The sequence below is a fragment of the Mobula hypostoma genome, chromosome 9 (assembly GCF_963921235.1).
Source record: "Mobula hypostoma chromosome 9, sMobHyp1.1, whole genome shotgun sequence".
In the NCBI taxonomy this organism is placed as follows: Eukaryota; Metazoa; Chordata; class Chondrichthyes; order Myliobatiformes; family Myliobatidae; genus Mobula; species Mobula hypostoma.
In genome coordinates, this window is record NC_086105.1 from 8,717,753 (window position 1) to 8,744,796 (window position 27,044).

Below are 27,044 nucleotides of genomic sequence, written 5' to 3' on the forward strand. Positions count from 1 at the left end.
CATTCATTTCAAGAAGAGTGGACTATGAAAGCAAGGACGTAATGTTGAGACTTTCTAAGTCACTGCTGAGGCCTCACTTTGAGTACTGTGAGCAGTTTTGGGCCCCTTATCTAAAAAAAAAGGGATGTGCTGACATTGGAGAGGGTTCAAAGGAGGTTCACAAAAATGATTCTGAGATTGAAAGGCTTGTCATATGAGGAGTTTTTGATAGCTCTGGGCGTGTACTCACTGGAAATCAGAAGAATGAGGGGGAATCTCACTGAAGCCTATCGAATGTTGCAAGGCCTTGATAGAGTGGATGTGGAGAGGATGCTCCCTGAGGTGGGGGTGTCTAAGACTGGAGGGCACAGTCTCAGAATAGGAGGATGTCCATTTAGAATGGAGATGAGGAGGACATTCTTTAGTCAAAGAGTGATGACTCTGTGGAATTCTTTGTCACAGGCGGCTATGGGGGATAAGTCATTGGATATATTAAAGCCAGAGGGTGATATATTCTTGATTAATCAGGGCACGAAGGGTTACGAGGAGAAGAAAGGAGGTTGAGCCTGCGAGGGAAGTAGATCAGCCATGATGAAATGACAGAGCAGACTCAGTGGGTCAAATGGCCTAATTCTGCTCCTATAGCTTATGGTCTTGTGATCTAAACTTGCCATGTACAGGTAAGGACAATGAATTTGATCATGTTGGTCCATCTGGCTGGGCTTGGAGTTTAAGTATAAAAACGTAGGGACAAATATGTGGTAAAAAAATGTTGACAGATTTTTCCAGAGGTGTTATCATATTTGTAATGTGATTAACTTACCTGGTATTATTTTCTACAATTTATTCATAGTCATTTTTATTGTTGACTGCTGTTATATCTGATTGAAGTGAATACTAACCTTGCAGAAGTTCAGGTCAATGTTCACTTAAGCACAATATGACAGAAATGTCAAAAAATTAGCATTGCCTTGTATTCATGATTATTAAAGGGTACAAATATTTTGATTAGAAAGAGTGTACTTCATTTCTCAGGACTCTTTTAGCTGCGATTTTTTTTGCATGTGTGCATGTTTGGAACTACTAAACAGTATATCAACATTTTATCTGCTGAGAGCACCACAAGCTTGTCACTGGGTTTGGAGGATTGTGTGCCTCAATGACCCAGAGAGCTATGTTGGCTGGAGTCAGGGCTTTATGCTTTGGCTCTTGGTAGGGTCACTCAAGCCAAATAGGTCAAAGGGTGGATGCCAAACTAAGAGTGGTCCACCAGTCCTCCAGGTTCGGGTTTTCAACTCGGAGCTAACAACCCTGACTGGTCAAAAAATAACTATTATGGAAACTTCAGAGTGTGGAAGTATTCCTGGGTCTCCACTGTGACTTGAATGACTGACCGTAGTGAAAACCAAGAGGAAGCTACTGACATGATGAAGGAAGCCCTGAACACCGCCAGAGATGGTAGACCTTCATTACTGTCCTAATCATCAGCGGCATAACAGGCAATCATCTCTCTCTTCTCAACGTTATGTAATAAAACGTTGAATTGGTAAGTGAGACTAGAACTAGGAGACATAGTCTGAAGATTCAGGGGAGTAGATTTAGGATGGAGATGAGGAGGAACTGCTTTTCCCAGAGAGTGGTGAATCAGTGGACTTCTCTGCCCAATGAAGCAGTGGAGGCTGCCTCAGTAAATATATTTAAGACAAGGTTGGATAGATTTTTGCATAGTAGGAGAATTAAGGGTTATGAGGAAAAGACAGGTAAGTGCAGATAGTCATAGTCATACTTTATTGATCCCGGGGGAAATTGGTTTTCATTACAGTTGCACCATAAATAATTAAATAGTAATAAAACCATAAACAATTAAATAGTAATATGTAAATTATGCCATGAAATAAGTCCAGGACCAGCCTATTGGCTCAGGGTGTCCGACCCTCCAAGGGAGGAGTTGTAAAGTTTGATGGCCACAGGCAGGAATGACTTCCTATGACGCTCTATGTTGCATCTCGGTGGAATGAGTCTCTGGCTGAATGTACTCCTGTGCCCAACCAGTACATTATGTAGTGGATGGGAGACATTGTCCAAGATGGCATGCAACTTGGACAGCATCCTCTTTTCAGACACCACTGTCAGAGAGTCCAGTTTCCATCCCCACAACATCACTGGCCTTACAAATGAGTTTGTTGATTCTGTTGGTGTCTGCTACCCTCAGCCTGCTGCCCCAGCACACAACAGCAAACATGATAGCACTGGCCACCACAGACTCGTAGAACATCCTCAGCATCGTCCGACAGATGTTAAAGGACCTCAGTCTCCTCAGGAAATAGAGACGGCTCTAACCCTTCTTGTAGACAGCCTCAGTGTTCTTTGACCAGTCCAGTTTATTGTCAATTCCTATCCCCAGATACTTGTAATCCTCCACCATGTTCACACTGACCCCCTGGATGGAAACAGGACATCCCCCTGGATGAGTCCATGGCCAGATCAGCCATGATCTTATTGAATGGTAGGGCAGGCTCGATGGGCCACATGGCCCACTCCTGCTCCTGTTTCTTATGTTCTTAGCCATAAAATCTCAATGTGAACGAGTACACTTTTCCACAGAGCCTACTTGAAGCTAAGTGAAAGGGTTGTAATTTGAGGTTTGTTCATTAATCATCTTCATTCTGCCCATTAGGAAAGTGTTTGTTTCTGCACGTCACATTGAGCCAGAGAGGTTTAGAAGTACACTCCCAAGGGGGATACATAAAAGGTCTTTGTCAAGTAAACAATTGTTGACAGAAACGTATTTGGTTTCTGTAAAGGAAGTGGGGCAAGGTGTGAAGAGAATTGTTTAAAAGAGGTACTTAGAAGCAAAGAGAGATAAACTCAGACTTAAAATCCTGGTTGGGGGAGGGTGGGGTTGAGATAGGAGGTTATTTGGAGGGATATTATAAAACTATTTTCTTCTATTTTCTAGATATTTTTTGGAAGGGGCTAGATCAAGGGCAGCGGACGATCTGTACACCATTGTAATTTCTATAATTGTATGTGTCTGATAAAATTAATTTTGGTCAATTTCAGAAAAGTGGTTGTGATATTTTAGTTTAAAATTTTATCCATATTTTACTAAGTATTACTTTTTAAACAATGACATTGTAAAACATAATTAATACATTATTAATCAGAAAAAATGAAGATACAACTTTCATTTTTCCTATTATAGAGTCATACAGTAATACAGCATAAAATCAGGCCCTTCGGCCCAACTTATCCATGCCAACCACAGTCCCTACCAAGCTAGTCCTGTTTCCTGTGTTTGGCCCATAGACCTCTAAACACCGCCTCTCCGTATACTTATCAAAAATGTCTTGCGTTATAAAAAATTATTAGCCTAAAAGTTTACTGAGGAACAGCTAGAAGTATTCTAAACCTAATTCTAAGAACAAATGGAATTACTTATGTACCAGATTTTGGAGTATTCTGCAAATCTCAAAATCGTCACAACCCTATTTAAATTAATGACAAGCAACATACACAAAAAATGCTGGTGAACGCAGCAGGCCAGGCAGCATCTATAGGAAGAGGAACAGTCGATGTTTCGGTCTGAGACCCTTCGGCAGGACAGTAATGCCATTGACTTTCTATGCAAACACGAGGAAATCTGCAGATGCTGGAATTTCAAGCAACACACATAACTACCCACACACGCATACTTTCTATTGCTGCTGGTTACAGATGAGTTAATCATTGTCATCTTTCAACATGCAATCTCAACAAAGTAAACAAGTGTCTCGCACAGCAAACGCCCTCTGAAGATGCTGATAAGATTCACCCTCCAATTGAATTGTAGATCTTCCCATCACCAATATTTGCTGCAATGATCTGAATAATAGTCATAGTCATACTTTATTGATCCCGGGGGAAATTGGTTTTCGTTACAGTTGCACCATAAATAATTAAATAGTAATAAAACCATAAATAATTAAATAGTAATATGTAAATTATGCCAGGAAATAAGTCCAGGACCAGCCTATTGGCTCAGGGTGTCTGACCCTCCAAGGGAGGAGTTGTAAAGTTTGATGGCCACAGACAGGAATGACTTCCTATGACACTCTGTGCCGCATCTTGGTAGAATGAGTCTCTGGCTGAATATACTCCTGTGTCCAACCAGTACGTTATGTAGTGGATGGGAGACATTGTCCAAGATGGCATGCAACTTGGACAGCATCCTCTTTTCAGACACCACCGTCAGAGAGTCCAGTTCCATCCCCACAACCTCACTGGCCTTACGAATGAGTTTGTTGTTTCTGTTGGTGTCTGCTACCCTCAGCCTGCTGCCCCAGCACACCACAGCAAACAAGATAGCACTGGCCACCACAGACTCGTAGAACATCCTCAGCATCGTCCGGCAGATGTTAAAGGACCTCAGTCTCCTCAGGAAATAGAGACAGCTCTGACCCTTCTTGTAGACAGCCTCAGTGTTCTTTGACCAGTCCAGTTTATTGTCAATTCACATCCCCAGGTATTTGTAATCCTCCACCATGTCCACACTGACCCCCCTGGATGGAATGTCCTGGATAATGTCTACGTACTCAAAGTATATTTATAATTAAAGAATATACATGTGACATATACAACCCTGAGATTCATTTTCTTGTGCGCAGACTCAGTAAGTAAACATAGTTGAATCAAAGGAAGACTGCACCCAATGGAGCGAACAAACAACCAATAGACAAAAGGCAGCAAACTGTGCAAATACAAAAGAGAGAAACTAATATTAATAATAAAAAGAAGAAGAAGAAAATAATGATAATAAATAAATAAGCAATACATATTGAGAACATGAGATGAAGAGTCCTTGAAAGTAAGTCCATAGGTTGTAGGAACAGTTCAGTGATGGGGCGAGTGAAGTTGAATGAAGTTATCCCCCCTGGTGGCTGATGGGTAATAGTTGTTCCTGAAGCTGATGGTGTGAGTTTTGAGGCTCCTGTATCTTTCCCCTGATGGCAGTAATGAGAAGAGAGCATGTCCTGGGTGGTGCTTCCCTGTGACAACACTCTGTGCTCCATGTAGATGTGTTAAATGGAGGGGAAGGCTTTACCTGTGATGGGCTGGGCTATATCGACTACCTTTTGTAGGCTTTTCCATTCAAGGGTTTTGTGTTTCCATACCAGGCTGTGATGCAACCAGATAATCTACTCACACCATACATCTATAGAAGTTTGTCAGAAGTTTTAGATATTCCCTTATAACATCAAAGAGATCTATTCAGCTTTCGGCACAACCCCATTCTACCACGTATTTTCCTGGAAACCACCCTGTCCACTCCTGGTTAGCACAACGTTTTACAGTACCAGCAGCCCTGGTTCATTTTCCAGTGCTGCCTGTAAGGAGCTTGTACATTCTCCCCGTGACCATGTGAGTTTCCCCCAAGTTCTCTGGTTTCCTCCCCCAGTCCAAAGACTTACCATTTGGTAGGTTAATTGGTCATTGTAAATTTTGCCATGATTAAGCTAGGATTAAATCTGGGGATTGCTGGGTGGTGCGTATTGAAGTGGTGGAAGGACCAATTCCGCAATGTCGCTCGATAAATAAATAAATACTACAACCTCTTCTCCACCCCCACCCATCCCGCAGATTCTCCCACAAGCCACCTACACTTGGGACAAATTACAGTGGCCAGTTGGCCTAACAATCAGCTCTTTATTGAGATGTCTAAGGCACCCCACATGGTCACAGGGAGAAGGTGGAAGCTCTACTCGGACAGCACAAGAAAGTGGAACCAAACCCAGATCACAGGAGCTATGAGTCAACCAAACAACACAGCTTGCCACTGAGCCCCCATCTGTAAATGTAACTCAAAGTAATAAATTATATGTGTCATGGTTCAGAATATACCTTCAAACCATCAGCCTCAGGTCACTGAGGAAATTAATGGCCCACAGAGAGGTCCACATGTTAACTGAAAGATTAACATTGGCTGAACATACCTACCATCTGTCTTTTTATCATAATCTAGCAAAAATTGTTTATGAAACAAAATGCCTCCATCCAAGGTTACATCTCATGGAGTTAGAGAAAACTGGATTAAGTATGATCAGGGAACAAATGTAAGAAAATAAAGTTAATTTCATTTTTAGGATAACTTCCCTCAAGATTATAAACTGCCTTGCTATAATAAATTTAAATTATTCAATAAACTCTGTAATACAATGGTATAGAGTTATTCCAAACAATTTATTGTGGAAAACATCCTGCTCATGGTTTTATTTTCAATTGAGTTTGACTGCTTATGGAATGGTTAGCACATTCAGATCCAGTTATTGGTTGCCAGAGGCAAGCAATTGAGACCAGGTGAAATGTACTGTAGTGAAATATTGGGCTTCTTGCTGTGCCAGCAATTAAAGCATGCAAAGGATTCTGAAGTCCACACAATGTCAATAAACTGCCCAAGCTGGACTATTAATGACTTTTGTAGAAACGCATTTCTCCCACAGTCTTACTGGTGCCAAATGCACTGTATGGCTGCCAACATTGACTTAGAGAGTATTTCTGAGAAAGATATCACTCTGTTTTCAATTCATATCAGCAAAGATATGCAAAAGCCATGACTTAGCAACACTTATACCAAGAAAGAGGAAGAACTTGGGGATTTTTCAATGTTTAAAACCTGTAAAGTCCAGAAGCATCTCATAATAAGAGATCATTGTGGACTTCAGGCATGCTAGAAGCCACACTCACATCCCCATCTACATCAACGGAGCTGTAGTGGAGTGTGTATCAAGCTTCAAATTCCTTGGTGTCCACATTTCCGAGGATCTCACCTGGTCTCTGAACTCCTCCATCCTGATCAAAAAGGCGCAACAGCGTCTTTATTTCCTGCGGAGCATCAAGAAAGCTCACCTCTGTCCCAGGATACTGACGGACTTTTACCGCTGTACCATTGAGAGCATACTCACCAACTGCATCTCAGTGTGGTATGGCAATTGTCCCGTATCGGACCACAAAGCACTCCAGCGTGTGGTGAAAACTGCCCAGCGGATTATCGGCACCCAATTGCCCACCATTGAGAACATCTACCATAAACGCTGCCCGGGCAGGGTGAAAAGCATTATCAGGGATGCATCTCACCCTAACCATGGACGTTTTACTCTCCTCCCATCCGGTAGGTGCTACAGGAGCCTCCGCTCCTGCACCAGCAGGCACAGGAAGAGCTTCTTCCCTGAGGCTGTGACCCTGCTGAACCTCACATCACAGCGCTAAGCAGTATTGCATCCGTATTGGACTGTCTTAGTACATTTATATTTGTGTGCTGTAGCACTTACTTTTTATTCGCAGTTTTTTGTAAATAACACTGTTCTTTGCATTTCTAGTCAGATGCTGACTGCATTTCATTGGCATTGTATCTGTACTCGGCACAATGACAATAAAGTTGAATCTAATCTAATCTAATAATAAAAAGTACTTTTTAAACTGCAGAAAATGCACCAGTCAGGAACAGGATCATGGTAAATGACTTAATAAATCAGAGTAAATTTTATTATCAAACTACATATTAAAGGCATCCGTTAGTCTTGCGAGACCATGGATCTGCACCTGGAAAGTCTTCACTCTCCAGGGCGCAGGCCTGGGCAAGGTTGTATGGAAGACCAGCAGTTGCCCATGCTGCAAGTCTCCCCTCTCCATGACACCAATGTTGTCCAAGGGAAGGGCATTAGGACCCATACAGCTTGACACCAGTGTCGTCGCAGAGCAATGTGTGATTAACAACATGTTCCCTAGGCTGGGGCTCGAACTCACGACCTTCAGGTAGCTAGTCCAATGCCTTAACCACTTGGCCACATGCCCACACAAACTACATATATGTCACCATATACAACCCTGAGATTCATTTGCCTGTGGGCATACTCAGTAAATCTATAAAATAATAACTATAACAGAATCAATGAAAGATCAACCAGAGAGCAGAAGGCAACAAACTGTGCAAATGCAAATATAATTAAATAGCAATAAATAACAAGAACAAACAAGGAGATAAAGAGTCCCTAAAATGAGATCATTGGCTGTGGGAACACCTCAGTGGATGGGCAAGTGAGTGTAGTTATTCCCTTTGTTCAAGAGCCTGACGGTTGATGGGTAGTGACTGTTCTTAAACCTGGTGGTGTGAGACCTGAGGTTCTTGTACCTTCTACCTGTTGGCAGCAGCCAGAAAAGGGCATGTTCTGAGTGGTGGGGAGCTCTGATGATGGATGCTGCTTTTCATGACAATGTTTCATGTAGATGTGCTCAGTGGTTGGGAGGGTTTTCCCTGTGATGTACTGGGCCAAATTCATTACCTTTTGTAGGATTTTCCATTCAAAGGCATTGGTGTTTCCATACCAGGCCAGCGACCAGTAACTTGTTGAAATGATGTTGGTAGAACTTCCCTGATCTTCCATGATTAGTGGTTCACTATCTTCTCAAGCCCCTGATAAGGTATTTGAAAGAAGATACTACGAACGCTATAGCTCCCCCTCATTACTGAACCAACATGCGAGCGTAGAGTACAACTTGCTTTCTAATATTACCATCACATCTGGGCAGAAATTGAGAGAATCATTTTCATTAAAAAAAGTGGTTCTGATGAAAAATCATCACCCTGAAACGTTGCCTCTATATCTGCCATCACAGTTCTGCTGAACATGAACCCTAAGATCCATGTTCACTGACAAACAACGATTCCTTGTGCGGCATCTTTCAGATAGCAAATCTATCCAATTATTCCACCTTTTCAATGCCTTTCACTTGTTTTTTTTTGTCTTGTTTGTGTTATGGAAACTGTTGCAAGCCTGTGACATATAGTTAGGAACTCGACTGAAGGGTCCAGCACTATGCAGTGTCCGGAGAACTGCCTCTTGGAGATCAGAGACAAGGGGCTGAAAAGGTTTGAGAAGACAAGCTGACTCATGGAAAAAAAAACAGAGACGAGGTGTGGGTTCATGAATGACCCTATCTCAAAGCGACAAGGAGGATTGAAGATTTGAGTTGAATGCAGAGGGGGTCAGAGATGACTCCCAACAGAATTGTTCAGCAGCCAGATTGGCACGTTCAATACGGATTGGCGGTGTTTGGACCCGGGTCAGCTTGTTCGGCCCCGGATCAGTGCATTCGGCCTGGATTGGTGGCGTTTGGACCTGGCTCGGCACGTTCGCGCCCGGGTTGGCAGTCACTCTTTATAGAAGGACTGATTTCGTGCAGCTACTCTCCTCGTATGCAGACGAAATTCCATTTCCCATATTCTGAGGTTTATGTGATTATTGGACTATACTTTATATTGGTTTCCTCAGTTTTCTTTCTTGTGGCTGATTGGCGGGTGGGTGATCTGTTAATTTTTGTGTGTGGAGGGGGCGTTGGGGGCTTGGTGCTACTGTCCCTGTTCTTTTCTGTGACTGAGGGTGTCAGGGATTGGGGATTGTGATGTGGGGGGGGGGTGTCTATGACTGTTAGCACGGCTGTTTTTTGCTGCAGGGGAGGGGAAGTTTTGGAACCCGTGAGTTTTGTTTCTTTTCTTTTTCATGTGGTGGTGGGGGAGTTAATGTCTTTTCTGTCATCAACACCCATAGTCTTCCTGTGTTTCATGACTTTCTGGATGAGACAAGTATCAGAGTTGTATTGTACATGCATACTTTAACAATAAAATGAACCTTTGAGCTGGGGGAGGGGGTCATTGCCTTGCTGCTTGTGGAAGGGAGGGGGGAGCTGGGGGAGCTTTGGGGTTCTAATGTATAACTGTCATTCATTCTTTGGGGCACTCCACTGATTTTGTGGATGCTTGCAAAGAAAAAGAATTTCAGAATGTATATTGTATACACTTTCCTGACATTAAATATGCCTTATTGAAGCCTATTGAAACCTTTGAACCTTTCAGTATTTCCAGCATTTTCTGCTTGGACTTTGGAGTTTTTGCATCAGCAGCTTCCCGCTTTCAAAATTAACTAATTGATTTGCCCTTTTCTTTTAATTGGTGGCCAGGTCAGAGGTTGATAACCACACCAGGTACTTTGAATTTATGCATGTGGAGAATTCCAATAGACCCAGTTTACAATGATAAGTCCAGTAATTCATCTGTACAACCGCTAAAAGAAACGGCCCAGTTCTGCTCCTATGTGTAGTGGTTTCACTGATGTAGAGGAGTCTGTGTTGGGAGCGCCAGGTACAAGAGATGACCCCAACAGGCTCGTAGGTGAAGAGTTGCCTCACCTGGAAGGATAGTTTGGGGCCCTGATTGGTGGTCAAGGAGGTGTTGGGGCAGTTGTAGCTCTTGTTACAGTAACGGTGGTAAGTGCCAGGAGGGAGATAAGGGGGGAAGGACAGGTTGACAAAGGAACCATTAGAGGACAATCCCCATAGAAACCAAAGTTTACGGGGAAAGTGATTCAATCCCATTGGAGATGGTGGAAGTTGTGGAGAATATGTGCTTGATATCAAGGCTCATGAGGTAAGGATAAGGGGAGTCACTATCCCTGTTATGACAGTGGAGGGCTGATATGCAGGAAATGGAGGAGCTACGAGTGAGGGCAGTATCGATGGTGGTGGAAGAGAAATCACAATTGTTTTAAAAAAGGACGTCTCAGGTGTTCTAGAATGGAAAGTCTCATCCTGAGAACAGGTACAGCAGAGACTGAGGAACTTGGAGAAGGGAATGGCATTTTTACAAGTGATTGGGTGGGAAGAGGTATGGTCAAGATAACTGTGAGAGTCAACGGGCTTGTAAAAGATGTCAATAGATAGACTCTGGAGATTGAGAAAGAGGAAAGAGATGTCAGAGATGGCCCAAGTAAATGTGAGGGCAGGGTGAATGTTGGAGGAATTTCCCCTCACATGGTCTCACCTATCACCTGCTAGCTTGTACTCTTCCCCATCCCCCTGTATTTTATTCTGGCTTCTGTCCCATTCCCAGTCAATTTAGATGCAGCCTGACTTGTTCACCCCTCTCCGGTGCTCCTCCTCCTTCCCTTTCTTCCATGGTCTTCTGTCCTCTCCTATCAGATTCCCCCTTCTCCAGCCCTTTAACTCTTTCACCAGTCATCTTCCCACTCTTTACATCACCCCATCTAGTTTCACCTGTCAGTCACCCTGTTATACTTCCTCCTCCCCTCCCCTCCCCCCACCTTGTTACTCTGACATCTCCCCTTCCTTTCTAGTACTGAAGAAGTTGTCTTGGCCCGAAACGTCAACTGTTTACTCTTTTCCATAGATGCTGTCTGACCTGCTGAGTTCCTCCAGCATTTTGTGTATGTTGCTTTGGATTTCCAGCCTCGACAGATGGTCTCATGTTGCAGAGTATCTCCAGCATTTTATGTATTAAAGTCTGTCACGAGCCTTGTGGCCCATCAGGCTGGTGCTTATGCCAGTTTCCGTGGCGTGAAGCGACTGAGAGTATGAGACTCCGTTCCCGCCCCCCTCCCCCGAATAGGACACCGGTCTATCGCGAGGTTCACCCCCAGCATTTTTGCTGGTACCCATTCTCAGCTGGGTAGACTGGAGCATTGTGTGGTTAAGTGCCTTGCTCAAGGACTCACACGCTGCCTCGGCCGAGGCTCGAACCCACGACCTTCAGACCGCTAATCCAACACCCTAACCACTTGGCCACGCGCCACACATTTTATGTATGTTGCACAAGATTTCCAACATCTGCTGACTCCTTATAAACTTATTAAGAATTTAAATGTAAGGAAATAGCACAGAATGATGGATTGTTGTCCTGACCAATTGATTTTTCTCTCCCAAATAATCAGCATGTTGCAGAATAATCAGCTATGGACAGTTCCTGAAGAGGCACTACAGAATTTGAGGAGTCTTCAGTCACTGTAAGTACACTGTAACTCCCTGAGCACACTGTAGAGACAGATGGAAATACCTCAGTATGAAAGCTGGTCTGCCCTGCCATTAACTCTCTGTCCAGAACCTGGTGCAAGACAATCATAGTTGCTCTCTTTCTTTTGCTGCAATAAGGATGAAACACTAGTCATTAGTATTTCCTGGACCTAACAAAGAAAGTTAGTGACCAATTTCTAAACCATTAATACATCATATTTAAAACCACTGCCAACACTGAGTCTTACCTTTGTGTGGGAACATTTAGCCTCCAGTTGACATTTGAAAATTTCAGTGTGATCAGGTAAGATTAGCTTTATTTGTCACGTGTGCAGCACATCAAAACGTACAGTGAAAAGCATTTTTTTGCATCAACCATCAACACTGTCCGAGGATGAGCTGGGGGCAGCTCTGCAAGAGTCACCATGCTTCTGGTGCCAACATAGCATGTAACCCGAACCTGTGCACTTTTTCACTTGGAATGTGGGAAGAAACTGGAGCACCCGGAGGAAACCGACGCCCTCACAGGGAGAACGTACAGTATCCTTACAGACAGTGGTGGGAATTGAACCCTGTCTTCCGATTGTTGGTGCTGTAAAGCATTGTGCTAACTACTATCCGCTACCCTACCTTGCCGCCCTCAGAACCTTAGAACAAGTTAAGCCTGATTTTATATTTCTGCGCCAAATGTACGCCGTAGGTACCGCGTACCCTACGCCAGGGGTCCCCAACCTTTTTTGCATTGCGGACTGGTTTCATATTGATAATATTCTTGCGGACCGGCCGACCCGGGGGGGGGGTGGGTGGGCGGGGTAGGATTGCCGACGGACAAGAGTAGCAGTCAAATACATTGTTTACCCCGAGAAAGACTACAATGACCATGAAGCCTTGCGCGGGCACCAGTGCGCATGTGTGTACCTGCCGATCTTCAAGTCGTTTCTGGTGATTCTGTTCGGGGGGGGGGGTTAATCACAACCGGAATATAGGTGATACGTGGCTAATGCACTCAATTTTGTTTCTAAAAGGGTTTTTCTGACGAATTTAATATTAAACACACACCGCATATTTTCCTCGCATGAATATAGTGATAAGTCAATTATCAGGGGAGGACAGGGGAGCTTGAAGTAAGTGTTGAACGAACTTTCAGTAGAAGTGGTAGAGACAGGTTCGATATTATAATTTAAATAAAAATTGGATAGCTATAAGGACAGGAAAGGAATGGAGGGTTATGGGCTGAGTGCAGGTCGGTGGGACTAGGTGAGAGTAGTGTTCGGCACGGACTAGAAGGGCAGAGATGGCCTATTTCCGTGCTGTAATTGTTATATGGTTATGTAGGTCACTTACAAGTCAATAGCATCATAACATTTTAAGTAACGTTTGGATATTAAACACACAGCACATATTTTCCCCGTATGAACATATAAAATCATTGTAACGCACTAATATCACTGAATCAGTGGGAGCCCTGGGCTTGTTTTCCTGCAACAAGACGGTCCCATCGAGGGGCGATGGGAGACAGCGATACTCGAAGGGGGTTCCTTATGTCCAGTCTATTCTGCAATTTAGTTTTCGTTGCATTCATTGCAGAGATATGTCGGAAATTGAAGCAACGTTTTCAGTGCTTTCGTGGTTATCTCAGGATATTTAACCTTGACTTTGACCCAGAATGCCGGCAGAGATGTTATGTCAAACATACTTATCAGCCCGTTGTCATTTGCAAGCTCGAGGAGTTGATCTCCTTCCCGCACTGACATGGATGTCGCGCGGGTTGACCTCGCGTGCGTAATGGCTCAACAGTGGACGTGACAGGGAATGAGGGAAGGTGCAGCTGACTCATATCGCCAAATCATATCGTTTCCTCACGGCCCGGTAGCAAATGCTTTGCGGCCCGGCACCGGTCCGCGGCCCGGTGGTTGGGGACCGCTGCCCTATGCCGTAGGGTGACGTGCTCCTCCCCAAAAAAGTAACTCACGCATCGCGCGCGACGCAGACCGCAACAACTGTGATTGGTCCGCTTGGTAGCATCGTATTTCCTCCTACGCATTTCCGGTTGCTTTTCTTCACCATGTCCGTACACTGATGCGAAATAAATGGTTGGAGACAATGAATCAAATCATCAAATCTACCTGCTGACATCCGAAAATATTTGAAATGCATTTCCTCGTCCATGTCTCTCACGAAGAAACTCAACACAGTGGCATAGAAACCCCTCCACCAGCTAGCGTTTTGGCGGTGAATTGCAGAGCGATGCAGACACAACTACGCATGCTCGCTACGGCGTAGGCTACGCAGAGGTATAAATCAGGCCTACGGCATAGCCTGTATGCACAAGTATAAATCAGGCTTTAGACTGCAGGTGTGATCCTATGTCCCACACTTTGAGATGCCTTGATGTTTTAGGGTGGATCTTGGGCATATTTTATAAACCCCAATTAAAATCTGTTTTATTAAAATCATATTTATTGCGACATTTATATCAATAAATTTTATAATGTTTTACTCTCTACCAGTATGAGGAATAGAGGTTCCATTGTAGGATACACCTAACATGATTTGTCACAGATATGGATCAGAAACATAAAATTGTTATTCTTTCCTACCATTTCTATTTTGAAAGGAAGGGCTTATTCATTAACTTTTAGCAATGGAAGTTTACATCAATAATGACCTTGCGGTGCTGAAACAATCCAGTTGCACCCACTGATGTTTAAATTGAGATTATTTTGAAGAAAGGATGTAGACACTATTGTGTTAGCAGTTTCGCATCTGTCAGCCGACAATAGATCTTCATCCTCTCCTCAAAGATAAAAATACATTGATTCTTTCCACCATAATAATGCAAAAAGCTCTTCATAAAAGGGCCAGAAACATCATGAAGGTTCCCAGCTCCACTGCTCATGGACCGTGCGTCCCACTCCCAGTAGGGATGAGGCTCTGTAACATCCATGCCAGGCCTACCAGACCCAAAATCAGTTACTTTCCCCAAGCAGTGAGGCTGACCAACACTAACCCACCCCTCCATAACCACAACCACTTCGTCACTTCCTGTCAGAGTCATCGTACAGACAGGCGCTCCTCTGCCAAGTGCCAACTTATGGTCATACGATCAATCTAAGCTCTCTTATGTATTTACATTTATTGTTTTCTTTATCTTATTGTGTTTTTTTTGGGGGGCTGCATCGGATCTGGAGTAACAATTATTTTGTTCTCCTTTATACTGTGTACTGGAAATGATACGAAACAAACTTGAATCTTGAATTAGAACCAGCCAAAACCAAATATCTGACTTAGTTCTCCAGGGTAGTGGATCATTGTCAGTAGCAAACCTGATCCATTTATAGTTGTGTGCTTGTGTTTATACGTACAGTACTGTGCAAAAGTACTATATATAGAGCAGAGACCGAGTTTGTGAATCTGGGGAGAGTAAAGGATGTTGGGAATAGTGAGGGTGGAGCGCTGTGGGAGGGGTGTGGGGCAGGTGGCAGAGAAGGAGTGCCAGGGGCATAGCTGGCGTGGGTACAGACACAACCAGTCCTGAGACACCAGGCAAGGTCACTTGATTCCAAACAATTGGTTTATTGATCATTACAGAATGTCTCTCTGGTGCTTCCCACACTCTCCCCTCTCCCTTCCCCTTTTCCCAACCATGATTCCCCTTTCCCTGCCTCCTTCCCACTCTCAGTTCACAATAGAGACCCATATCAGAATCAGGTTTATCATATCTCATGAAATCTGGTTTTTTTGTGGCAGCAGTACAGTGCAATACATAAAATTACTACAGTACGGCATAACAGTCTTAGGCACCCTAGCTATATACTGTATGCGTGCCTGATCCTTTTGCAAAGTACTGTATGTAGTGACATTCAGTGTAGAGACAGATCCTTTACCAAATCATTCCTGTGCTGACCATCAAAAACCGACTGGCACTCATCTTGTTTACCAGCAATTAGTCCATTGCCTTCTACACCACGCCAATTCAAGTGCTCATTTGTACATTCACCTCTGTAACTTATGTGTGATATGTGATTCTTACATACGCAGACCGTAATCGTTCCTGCAATGTTGTCACAGCTTGAGGGATTGTTTCCTGTGACTGATTGCAGACAAAGTGTTACGGTGGGTTTCGGAGATAGAATAAGGTGAATGAAAGGAGAGCGACTGTGAAGATGGTGCTGCTCTCTGGTCTTCCATCAATGAAGTAACGGCAGTGATATTTTACATCCATTCTCCTTAAGATTCACTACGAGAGAGAGAGGTGCCAGTGAATGAATAAAGCTTTACGGGGATGGAACAACTGTATAAAGTACAACTGAAATAGCATCAAGAAAACATAATAACCAGTACAGAGGAAAACGCATTATCTCTTTATGGATTTCTAGCGCAACAATGGAAGTGACTGGTGGAACTAAGTGTGTGTGTGTGTGTGTGTGTGTGTGTGGGTGTGTAACTGCCGGAGAGTGTGCATAGATGTATATATGTGTTTCCTGCTATTTGTACAGTTGTGAGTGTATATGGCAGTGGTCCCCAACCACCGGGCCGCAAAGCATGTGCTACCAGGCCGCGAGGAAATGATGTGATTTGGCGATATGAAACGATATGAGTCAGCTGCACCTTTCCTCATTCCCTGTCACGCACTGTGGAACTTGAAATAACCTACCAAATAACACATAAAACCTAAAGTAATACTAACTTATAGTAAAAGCAGGAATAATATGATAAATACACAACCTATATAAAGTAGAAATAATGTATGTACAATGTAGTTTCACTTAACAGAATCGGAAAGATTAAACCAAAAACGATTTGTAGAAAAAAATCGGCACATACACGTGTGCGCATATCATGTATGCACACGTCACGCATGCGCACACAGGTGCCCGCGCAAGGCTTCATGGTCATGGTAGTCTTTCTCAGGGTAAACACAAGTGTCCCATATTTGACTGCTACTTTTCTCCCTTATTTGGGAGTGAGAAAGTTGGCAACCCTACTGGAACACCCCCCCCCCCACCCCGTCGGCCAGTCTGCAAGAATATTGTCAATATTAAACCAGTCCGCGGTGCCAAAACGGTTGGGGACCCCTGGTATATGGCAATGTGTGCAATGGTACGTTTCTGTGTGTTATGTTTTGTAACTTCAAAACATTCAACTAATTCAAGGGAAGGCCTGGGCGTCTGAAATGTGGGTCTAACTTTGTGTTTTACTTTAAGCGAGGCGCACGTATCACAAGGCAGGGTGATGGTGTATGCAATTCACGCATCCATACGTATAACCTGTAACAAATTATTTAAATGGCCAGGAAGGCTTAATTAACCAATTTCTATACAAGTTTATTCAAACATTACTTAAATGTAAAATACACAACACAGCGTATTTCTGCATGTTTGTGCACACGTGTTTCTCCATTTCCACTCTCTGCATATATGTGTTTCTCTGTGAATCTGTCCACATGCATTTCTTTTGTGTGTTCATACAGGACCGCATGTTGTAATAATTAAAGGTGCGCCTGCCCCCCCAAAATTCCCATTTCAGTTAATGAAGTAGGGTGTTCTAGCTGCGATGAATCTGTCCATTCAATCTCTGTGCTGAAATCTAAAGAGTTCTACTTATTCTACAATCATGATTTTGGTAAACACAATCAAATTCTGATCTTTAATAATCGAGACCTTTTATCAAAGAAATCCCCAGCTTCACATTTATTTATTTATTGAGAAAAGGCCCTTTGAGTCGTGCTGCTCAAAAACCACCGATTTAATCTTAGCCTAATCAAGGGACAATTTACAATGACCATTAACCTACAAACCGGTATACCTTTGGATTGTGGGGGGAAACTGGAGCACCCAGAGGAAACCCACACAGTCACTGGGAGAACGTACAAACTCCTTGCTGGCAGTGATAAGAATTGAACCTGATCCTCTGTAGTTTAAGAAACAAGTGGGAAGTGAATGTGGATTTCACTGGGATGAAAACACGGTTAAAATGGCGGCAAGGCAGACAGCCACACTACCAAGTACAGAGAGAAATGAAAGTAAGCAAATAACAGATGATTGCTTAAAATTTACATCATTATATCAATCCTCCCACACAGATGAAGATGTTTGGTGGGATTCATAGACCGTTTACTAGGCACAGATATCCCGCTAATCAATGTGTGTGTATGCTGTGTGTGCACACGCGCGTACGTGTACCTGTGCCCTTGGGTACCATGCCCAGTGGTATCAAGCTATCTGTAAAACTACAGCAGGATCTAATGGGACCTGAACAAAGGACATCTGCTACTCATTAGAAAAGCAATCTACGTATGTTCAGCTTCTAGCCAAGCGTTTTATACCCTTGTGCTCAGTGTCACAAACCAAGATATAATTTCCCCGTTTGATTTTATTGATGCAGTCCATTTCTCAGGCAGAGTGACAGCTAGCCCTGTGCTGATTAACAGCCTGGAGCTAACCAAATGGCCTCAGTGTTCCTGGCCAGTCCCACCCCGGCGTTTGGCAAATGCCTGACATATGGCAATATTTGTCCCAGCATTCTTATCAGGCTCCACCTGGATATTCACTAGCATAGACCTGAACGGGGACAGATGACCGAAAGCCAATGCAAAAGACCAGGGGTTATTGTCAGCTCAAGTTAACAAACAGAAAGTGTGTGGTGCAAAGCTTAATCTAGGTGATCTCTGCAAAACTGACGGGGTCTAGGTGGGAACAGGAGGCCTGATCTTTGTTAACGTGTTATCTCCATGCTGCACACGGTTTGAAAAATCTCTTTTCCAAGGCAGAGGTTGATAGAATCTTGATTAATCAGGGAATGAAAGGATACGGGGAGAAGGCAGGGGATTGGGGCTGAAGGGGAATGGATCAGCCATGATGAAATGGCAGAGCAGACTCGATGGGCCTAATTCTGCCCCTATATCTTATGGTCTAAACAAAGGGCACTCTTGGGGAAAGGAAAGAGAGTGGAAAATAATGGTTATTTTACATTTTACTGTTGGTTGGGGGTGACCATGGATGTTGCATCCTGGTTGTCTATGTGATAAACAAGCCAGCACAGTACATTACAGACGGCGAGCTGTTGCCCAGGTAGCAAGCTCCCCCTCTCCACACAGCTGACGAATCCAAAACAGCTGCAGAGACCAACACAGTTTGCACCATCAGCATCGCAGGAGTCCTCAGTCAGCATTGAACTCAGCGCAGGACTGCCTTAGGAGCTCCAGCTCCAGACTGTTCACCGAGGTTTACTCCCGAAGCCTTCCCTGTGAGTGGGTACAGCCGCAAGGCAGCGGAGGTTTGAAATCAGAACTTTCCTTCTCCTCGATGAGCTGCCAGCCACGGCTGAGGAGTCTCATCTGGTTTGAAGGCACCAGTAACCCAGCTTTGCTCCTTCCACCAGGTTCAGTAGCTAAGCCACACGCAAAGGCTGGGAGCTGGACTTGGTTGTCAAAGTCTATTTCAGACACATGCTATTGGGAGCATTTAATACGTAGTGGGAGCTTATCCCTATTACTTCGTCTGGCTATGACAACCTTAAGGAATCAACTTTATGACTTGACATTAAATAAACACATATCTTCTTACCCATTCCTGGCATTCATAGTCCGCTGTGGAATTTTCTTTCGACTGGTTGCTATCACAGGAATCATTGAACAACATTTTAAAATTAAGAGCCATTCTCCCCACCACCTTCCTCAATAGTAGACTGAGCTAGAGCCCTTATTTTCTCCATGGTTTGGTTCCTTTCTAGAGAACTGTAGGTCCTATGTCAATATTTCTTTTCATGGTCCACGACCTCCCTATTCAGTCTTTTGTGCAGTAACCACTTTTTCTCACTGTGTAGAGGAAAGCATTGACTTCCTAATATGAGAAGTGAACAAATTTTATCAAGATATTCCTTCATATAACGTAGAAATAATTTCAGCTTTGCATCTAAAGTGTGCCTTTTGATAATTCATTTTGAGAATAGGTTAAAGATTTAAAGTACATTTATTATCAAAGCAACGCACACAGAATGCTACAGGAACTCAGCAGGTCAGGCAGCATGCATGGAGAAGAGTCAACAGTTGAAGTCTCGGGCCGAGACTCTTCTTCAGGACTGGAAAGGAAATCGGGAAGTCACAGTTAGAAGGTTGGGGAGAGGAGGAAGAAGTGCAAGGTGATAGGTGAGAGGTGAAACCGGGAGAGGGGGAGAGGGTGAAGTGAAGAGCTGGGAAGTTGATTGGTGAAAGAGATAAAGGGCTGGAGAAGGAGGAATCTGATAGGAGAGGATGGAAGACCATGGAAGAAAGGGAAGCGGGAGGAGCACCAGAAGGAGGGGATGACATCAAAGTATGTACATACAGAATAAAACTCTGAGATTCGCCCTCCCGCAGGCAGCCACGAAAGAAAGACCACGGAAGCCATTCGAGAAAACATCAAACACCCGATGCACAAAAAAAGACTAAATTGCTCAAATGACAAAAAGCAAGCAGACATAACACAGAATATCAAACATACAAAGCAGGAGTCCAGTAGTATTCAGTTCAGTGTTGTGCCACTACCGCACTGCAGGATGCAAGCCAAAACATTCTTCACTGAAGCACCAAACCCCATTGATCGCCCCGATCAAACCGCTCAAGACAACAAATAAAGAGTAATCAGAATCCAGACTCCCTTTAGATCATGTCTTAACCATTCTCTTTAGTTAATTGAAAGGAATGATGTTGGATATCTGGGATTCCAATTTAAGCACAACACGTAAATTTTAAAGTGTGTTTGACACCACTTCCAACATACTTTATACTTTATACTTTATTGTCGCCAAACAATTGATACTAGAACGTACAATCATCACAGCGATATTTGATTCTGCGCTTCCCACTCCCTGGAGTACAAATCGATAGTAAATATTAAAAATTTAAATTATAACTCAGAAAAAGAAAATAGAAAATGGAAAGTAAGGTAGTGCAAAAAAACTGAGAGGTAGGTCCGGATATTTGGAGGGTACGGCCCAGATCCGGGTCAGGATCCGTTCAGCAGTCTTATCACAGTTGGAAAGAAGCTGTTCCCAAATCTGGCCGTACGAGTCTTCAAGCTCCTGAGCCTTCTCCCGGAGGAAAGAGGGACGAAAAGTGTGTTGGCTGGGTGGGTCGTGTCCTTGATTATCCTGGCAGCACTGCTCCGACAGCGTGCGGTGTAAAGTGAGTCCAAGGACAGAAGATTGGTTTGTGTGATGTGTGGGGCTGTGTTCACGATCTTCTGCAGCTTCTTCCGGTCTTGGACAGGACAACTTCCTGAGACAACATTGTGTCTCAGTGTGGCCCACATTCATTCTCTATGGGAAATAGTTGGTAATTTCAGTTCTCAGTAAAGCAACTCTATTAATAAAATGTGCAATGGAGCCAGTCAGCATTATTATGGTCACCTTCATTGTAACTGCCTTCTCCTGGAATGCTTTACCTGTTGTGACACTAACCAGCAGCTTGTAACGTGAAACATCCTCGAAAGGGTTAAAGTATGAAAAGAATCTTTACACACAGTCACAAACATGAGAAAATCTACAAACGTACATTTGCTGGAAATCCAATTCAACACACACAAAATGCTGGAGGAGCTCAGCAGGCCAGGCAGCATCTATGGAGAAGAGTAAACAGTCGATGTCTCAGGCCGAGACCTTTCTTCAAGACTGGACAGGAAGGGGAAAGAAGTCAGAGTAAGATGGTGGGGGAAGGAAGTAGTACAAGGTGGTAGGTGATACCCAGAAAGGGGAAGGGAGTGAAGTAAGGAGCTTGGAAGTCGATTAGCGAACGAGATAAAGGGCTGGAGAAGGGGGAATCTGATAGGAGAGGACAGAAGGCCCTGGAAGAAAGGGAAGGGGGAGAAGCACCAGAGGGAGGTGATGGACAGGTAAGGAGATAAGGTGACAGAAGGAGACAGGAACAGGAAATGGTGAAGGGGGGGGCACAATTACCAGAAATTAAAGAAATTGATGTTGAAGCCATCAGCTTGGAGACTACCTAGAAAGATGTGGGTTGTAGAGCCACCAACGTCTCTGAAGTGGCCTCGAGGGCCATTGACAATGGGCTCGAGGCCAGTCTTGCCAACCACATCCATGTCTTGTTTATTTATTTAGTGTGGAGTTGGCCCTTCTGGCCCTGTGAGCAATGCTGTCCCAGCAACCCCTGGCAAACCCAATTAACCTTAACCTAATCATGGGACAATTTACAATGACCAGTTAACCTAGCTGGTATGGCTCAGGACTGTGGGAGGACACTGGAGCACCCTGGAAAACACATGGGGGGGGGTGGAGTTTACATAGACTCCTTACAGAACAATGCTGGAATTGATCTCCAAACTTCTGAACACCTCAGGCTGGAATAGCGTCGCACTAAACACTATGTTACCATGGCGCCCAAATGGAGTATTGAGAATGGATGCTCCAGTGATCTGACTGGAAGTGCCAGATGTGGAGGAGGTGAAGGAATAAGTAGCCAGCTGGCACTCAGGGAATGAAAAGAATGGGCCTCTCCCCACAGACCCAGTCCTGGGGAAAAGACGATCCTTCCAGAAAAAGGGAAATGGACAAAAAAAGAGAGAGAGCACTTATAAAAAACTTCAAAGCATTTTATTTTCTGGTGGGTTTAACAATTTCCCCTGTCCCTGTCAAGGTCTGGTGTCAGATAAATTAGGTCAAACTCTTAACGCAGCATTTTGTATTGGGTGTCCCCTTGTTAAAGTTTATACTACAAAGAAAAGCGGTAATCTGTAATTGTTCATGGTCAAACCATTCACCATATCTACTGTTCAAAGATAGCTCCCAGAAAACAAAGGGTTGATTGTTACATGTTTGAAACCTGATGCAGATTCCAAATGATGAGACAGCATCGCTTCTAATTCTTCTGTAAACTGAAATCTCTTCCCGTTGAAGAAATGAAATAAAGCTGTCAGGCTGGGAGAATGGTATTCAGTGACCAGAGATTGAAATGTTCTGGTCAATAGAAGCCTCACACCAGCTGGGCAGCAGACTCGGAGATAGAATGATAAAAAAAACTACACAGCATGTGAGCTCTTGGCAAGAGTAATTCTGAGAGAGAGAGAGAGAGAGAGAGAGAGAGAGAGAGAGAGAGAGAGAGAGAAAAAGAAAAGCAGCCATCTTTTGTTCGTCTGGAATTGGGTTGAGCTGATCAGGTAAAGATGTGCTGAGATTTGGTTACGTGCTCTGTTTTGAGATTTTGATCGTTAAACACGCCTCCACGCTCAGTGGGAACTTTGAGCAGTTTCAAACTCCTGGGAGCGTATATCTCACACAAACTCACATGGTCCCAGAATACGTTCTCCACAGTCCTGAAGGATCACGAACACCTCTACTTTCTGAGGAGGCTGAGGAGAGCTGGTCTGTGCACATCAATACTCAGGACCTTCTGCAGAGGTGCAGTAAAGAGCATCCTCTAACAAGCTGCATCACTGTGTGGTGCGGAAACTGCACTGCAGTGGACCCGAGGGCCCTACCATTAAAACTGCCCAGTGAAACACCAGCATCAGCTAACCCACCATCAGCCACATGTATACAGAAATATCATGAAGGATCTCACCCACTCTTGTCCCTCTCCCATCAGGGAGGAGGCTACACAACATCCACGCCAGGACCACCAGACTCAAAAACAGTTACTTCCCCCAAGCTGTCTGGCTGATCAACACCTCCACCCACTAACCCACCAAAACCAGCACTCCATACACATCATTCCTGGGATGGCAGGACTTTCATATGAAGAAAGACTGGATGAACTGGGCTTGTACTCGTTGGAATTTAGAAGATTGAGGGGGGATCTGATTGAAACATATAAAATCCTAAAGGGATTCGACAGGCTAGATGCAGGAAGACTGTTCCCGATGTTGGGGAAGTCCAGAACGAGGGGCCACAGTTTGAGGATAGAGGGGAAGCCTTTTAGGACCGAGATTAGGAAAAACTTCTTCACACAGAGAGTGGTGAATCTGTGGAATTCTCTGCCACAGCAAACTGTTGAGGCCAGTTCGTTGGCTATATTTAAGAGGGAGTTAGATATGGCCCTTGTGGCTACGGGGATCAGAGGGTATGGAGGGAAGGCTGGGGCAGGGTTCTGAGTTGGATGATCAGCCATGATCATAATAAATGGCGGTGCAGGCTCGAAGGGCCGAATGGCCTACTCCTGCACCTATTTTCTATGTTTCTATGTTTCTATGTTTCTATTAGTATCACTTTATGTCCATACAATCAGTCTATGTATATAATAATTACTTGTGTGCTGAAAAACACAAGAAGATCTGCGGATACTGGAAATACTAAGCGACACACATAAAATGTTGGAAGAACTCAGCAGGTCAGGCAGCATCTGTGGAAAAGAGTAAACAGTCGACATTTCAGGCCGAGACCCTTGTGCTTTATTATAGGATTGCTTTTATATTTATATTTATTGTGTTCCTCATGCTTCCTGTGTATTTTAATGCTGCATCGGATCCGGAGTGACAATTATTTTGTTCTCTTTTACACTCCTGTAATGAAGAATGACAAACTTCAATACTGAATCTTTTCCTCAGACATCCAAAGGCTGCACTACTGCTTGTAGGACAGTGGTGAATTTGTTCATCAACGTCTGTTCTCGTTGAGAGGTAGCTCCCAGGATATAGGACGTGGCTCTTGTTTTTCCAGATTTTTTTCCCATTACAGCACTGGCATTTAGGGCAGCAGTGAAGGTCCTCCATCTCTGGAGGTGTTCACAGCTTCCTTCATCATGTCAGTAGCTTCCTCTCAATCTCCACTACTGTCAGTCATACAAGTTGCAGGTGGAGACTCAGGAATACCATCACACTCAGCTGTAGAAGGAATCTTCATTGCAGTTTCCGTAACAATATCTTTTAACCAGTCAGGGATGTTAGCCCTGAGCTGAACCCCTGAACCTGGAGGACAGGTGGACCACTCCTAGTCTGGTCTCTACCCTTGGACTTGTTTGGCATGGGTGACCTTACCAAAGCATAAAGCCCTGACTCCAGCCAACATAGCTCTCTGGGTCATTGAGACATGCAAGCTTCCAAACCCAATGACAAGGTTGTAGTCCTCTCAGGGGTGTTTTTCAAGAGTTTCTCTCAATTAAATACTTTCCCAATCCATCTGCCCCTACCCTTGTCTAAGGCCATGGTAAAGGTATAGGAGTTGTGGTCATTGTCTCCAAAATACTCTCCTACAGAGAGATCTGTCACCTGACCAGGTTTGTTTCCTAGTACGCGATCCAGGAGATTGAATTAGTTATGGGCCTTAAAGCAGAAGGTAACCCTTGGGATCTGGGCAGTGCTGATGTGGAAAATGTCTGCCAACACGGTCTGTGTGTGTGTTTCTGCTTCTCAGCTATATGACATTATGCTCTCCCCTAGTGCAATGTTCCTAAAGCAGATGTATTTGGAATATACGGAAGTGCTTTCTGTTCTGTTGTGGAGAAGGTCTGTGTTGTTGCGGGAAGGCCTTATGAGAAATTGGCAATGCTGCCAAATCCCACACCCAAAAAGCTTCATACCTAGATGAATTAATTCCTCACACAGTACCTGGGTCACCCGTCTGATGCAGCAGTGAGCACCAAATCAGGAACTAGGACAGACATCTGCTTAGTGAGATCCCATAGTGAGGAAGCGAAGAGTCAAGGTGACCTTGACCTCCAAGAAGAGAGCAGTCCAGATACGAGCTTTAGCCAGCAATCTTTCCACAACATTTCACAAACCTTGGTGATGTCAGCTTGAGAAAATCTAAGCCTGGTTTGTCCTTTTTGTCAGAGAAATCAAGCTGATGTGGTGTTTGTAGAATGTTGTGGCAGGAGATTCTTCACTGAAGGGCACATTTTTTTAGATTATGAGGACACTCAGTCCTCGTTTATTGTCATTTAGAAATGCATGCATTAAAAAATGATACAATGTTCCTCCAATATGATATCACAGAAACACAAGGCAGACCAAGACTAAAACTGACAAAAAGCACATAATTATAGCATACAGTTACGACAGTGCAAAGCAATACCGTATTTTGATAAGAGCAGACCATGGGCATGGTAAAAAAAAGTCTCAAAGTCCCGATAGCCCCAAGTTCTCACACAGACGGTAGAAGGGAGAAACTCTCCCTGCCATGAGCTTCCAGCGCCGCAAACTTGCCAACGCAGCACCCTGGAAGCACCCGACCACAGTCCGACTCTGAGTCTGTCCGAAAACTTCGAGCCTCCGACCAGCCCTCCGACACCAAGCACTGAGCACCACCTCTGCCAAGCGCTTCGACCCCGGCCGCTAAGCAACAGGCAAAGCCGAGGATTTGGGGCCTTCCCTTCCGGAGATTCTGGATCACACAGTAGCGGCGGCAGTGGAACAGGCATTTCAGAAGTTTCACCAGATGTTCCTCCGTGCTCCCACGTCTGCCTCCATCAAATCAGAATTGTGCACGGCATCCTACCTGACAGATTACAGATATTCATCACCGGAGAGGCCGCATCGCCATCTTCTCCTCCTGCTATTTTTGCCTCCTTTTTGAGATACAAGAGGTCTGCCATTGCCACAATGACACTTTGAAGGCACGTATGAAGTGAGAAACACAGCAACTGAGAATGGAGAAAACAGGTAAGAAAGAGGCAGTGCTGCAACTTCTGAAAAACATGAGGATAGGTAAGTCTAAACCCCAGATTACTACAAGATGCAAAAGAAGAAATCTCTGTTAGTTGCGAAAGCATTCTGTAGACTTCAGGAAGTGTTTGGAGAGACTGCAGTCGATTCTGAACCTGCCCAGTCAGATCTGTAGAGGTCCGTGGAGTGTCTCTTGAAGGACCAGGAGGCATATCAAAGTAGAACAATGTACTCTTCAATGGTTCTTCAACGAAGATCGTAGCTTGCACCCAAAAGCTTCAGTTTAAGGATATGAATGGGTGATTCACAAATTACTGATTCTTCTATGGATTTATTGAGTATGCCCACAAGAAAATGAATCTCAGAGTTGTATATGGTGACAGATATGTAATTTGATAGTATATTTACTTTGAACTTTGAACTATTCTGACACCAGATAAACATCAGACACGCTAATGAATAGCACATGAGACGTGATACCCAATTTCCTGATGAACGCAACTTCACCCAGACCAGTTAGCACATGACAGACAGGTACTACATGATCCAAGTTCCATACAGTATAATGTTACTGTGCAAGTAAATATACATAATTGCAAGTTACAACAGCAGATTAAATCACAATACAATATT

At 44.0% G+C, this 27,044-nt stretch overlaps 1 protein-coding gene across 3 annotated transcripts in view; it reads left to right on the plus strand.

The window, feature by feature from the left end:
• LOC134351495 (leucine-rich repeat-containing G-protein coupled receptor 5-like) overlaps positions 1–27,044 on the plus strand; it is a 177,300-nt gene that overhangs the window by 74,192 nt on the left and 76,064 nt on the right. For all 3 annotated transcript variants that reach the window (XM_063057716.1, XM_063057717.1, XM_063057718.1), the window contains exon 4: positions 11,739–11,810. In XM_063057716.1, coding sequence (XP_062913786.1) covers positions 11,739–11,810 — 72 coding nt within the window. The remainder of the gene's footprint in view (positions 1–11,738; positions 11,811–27,044) is intronic.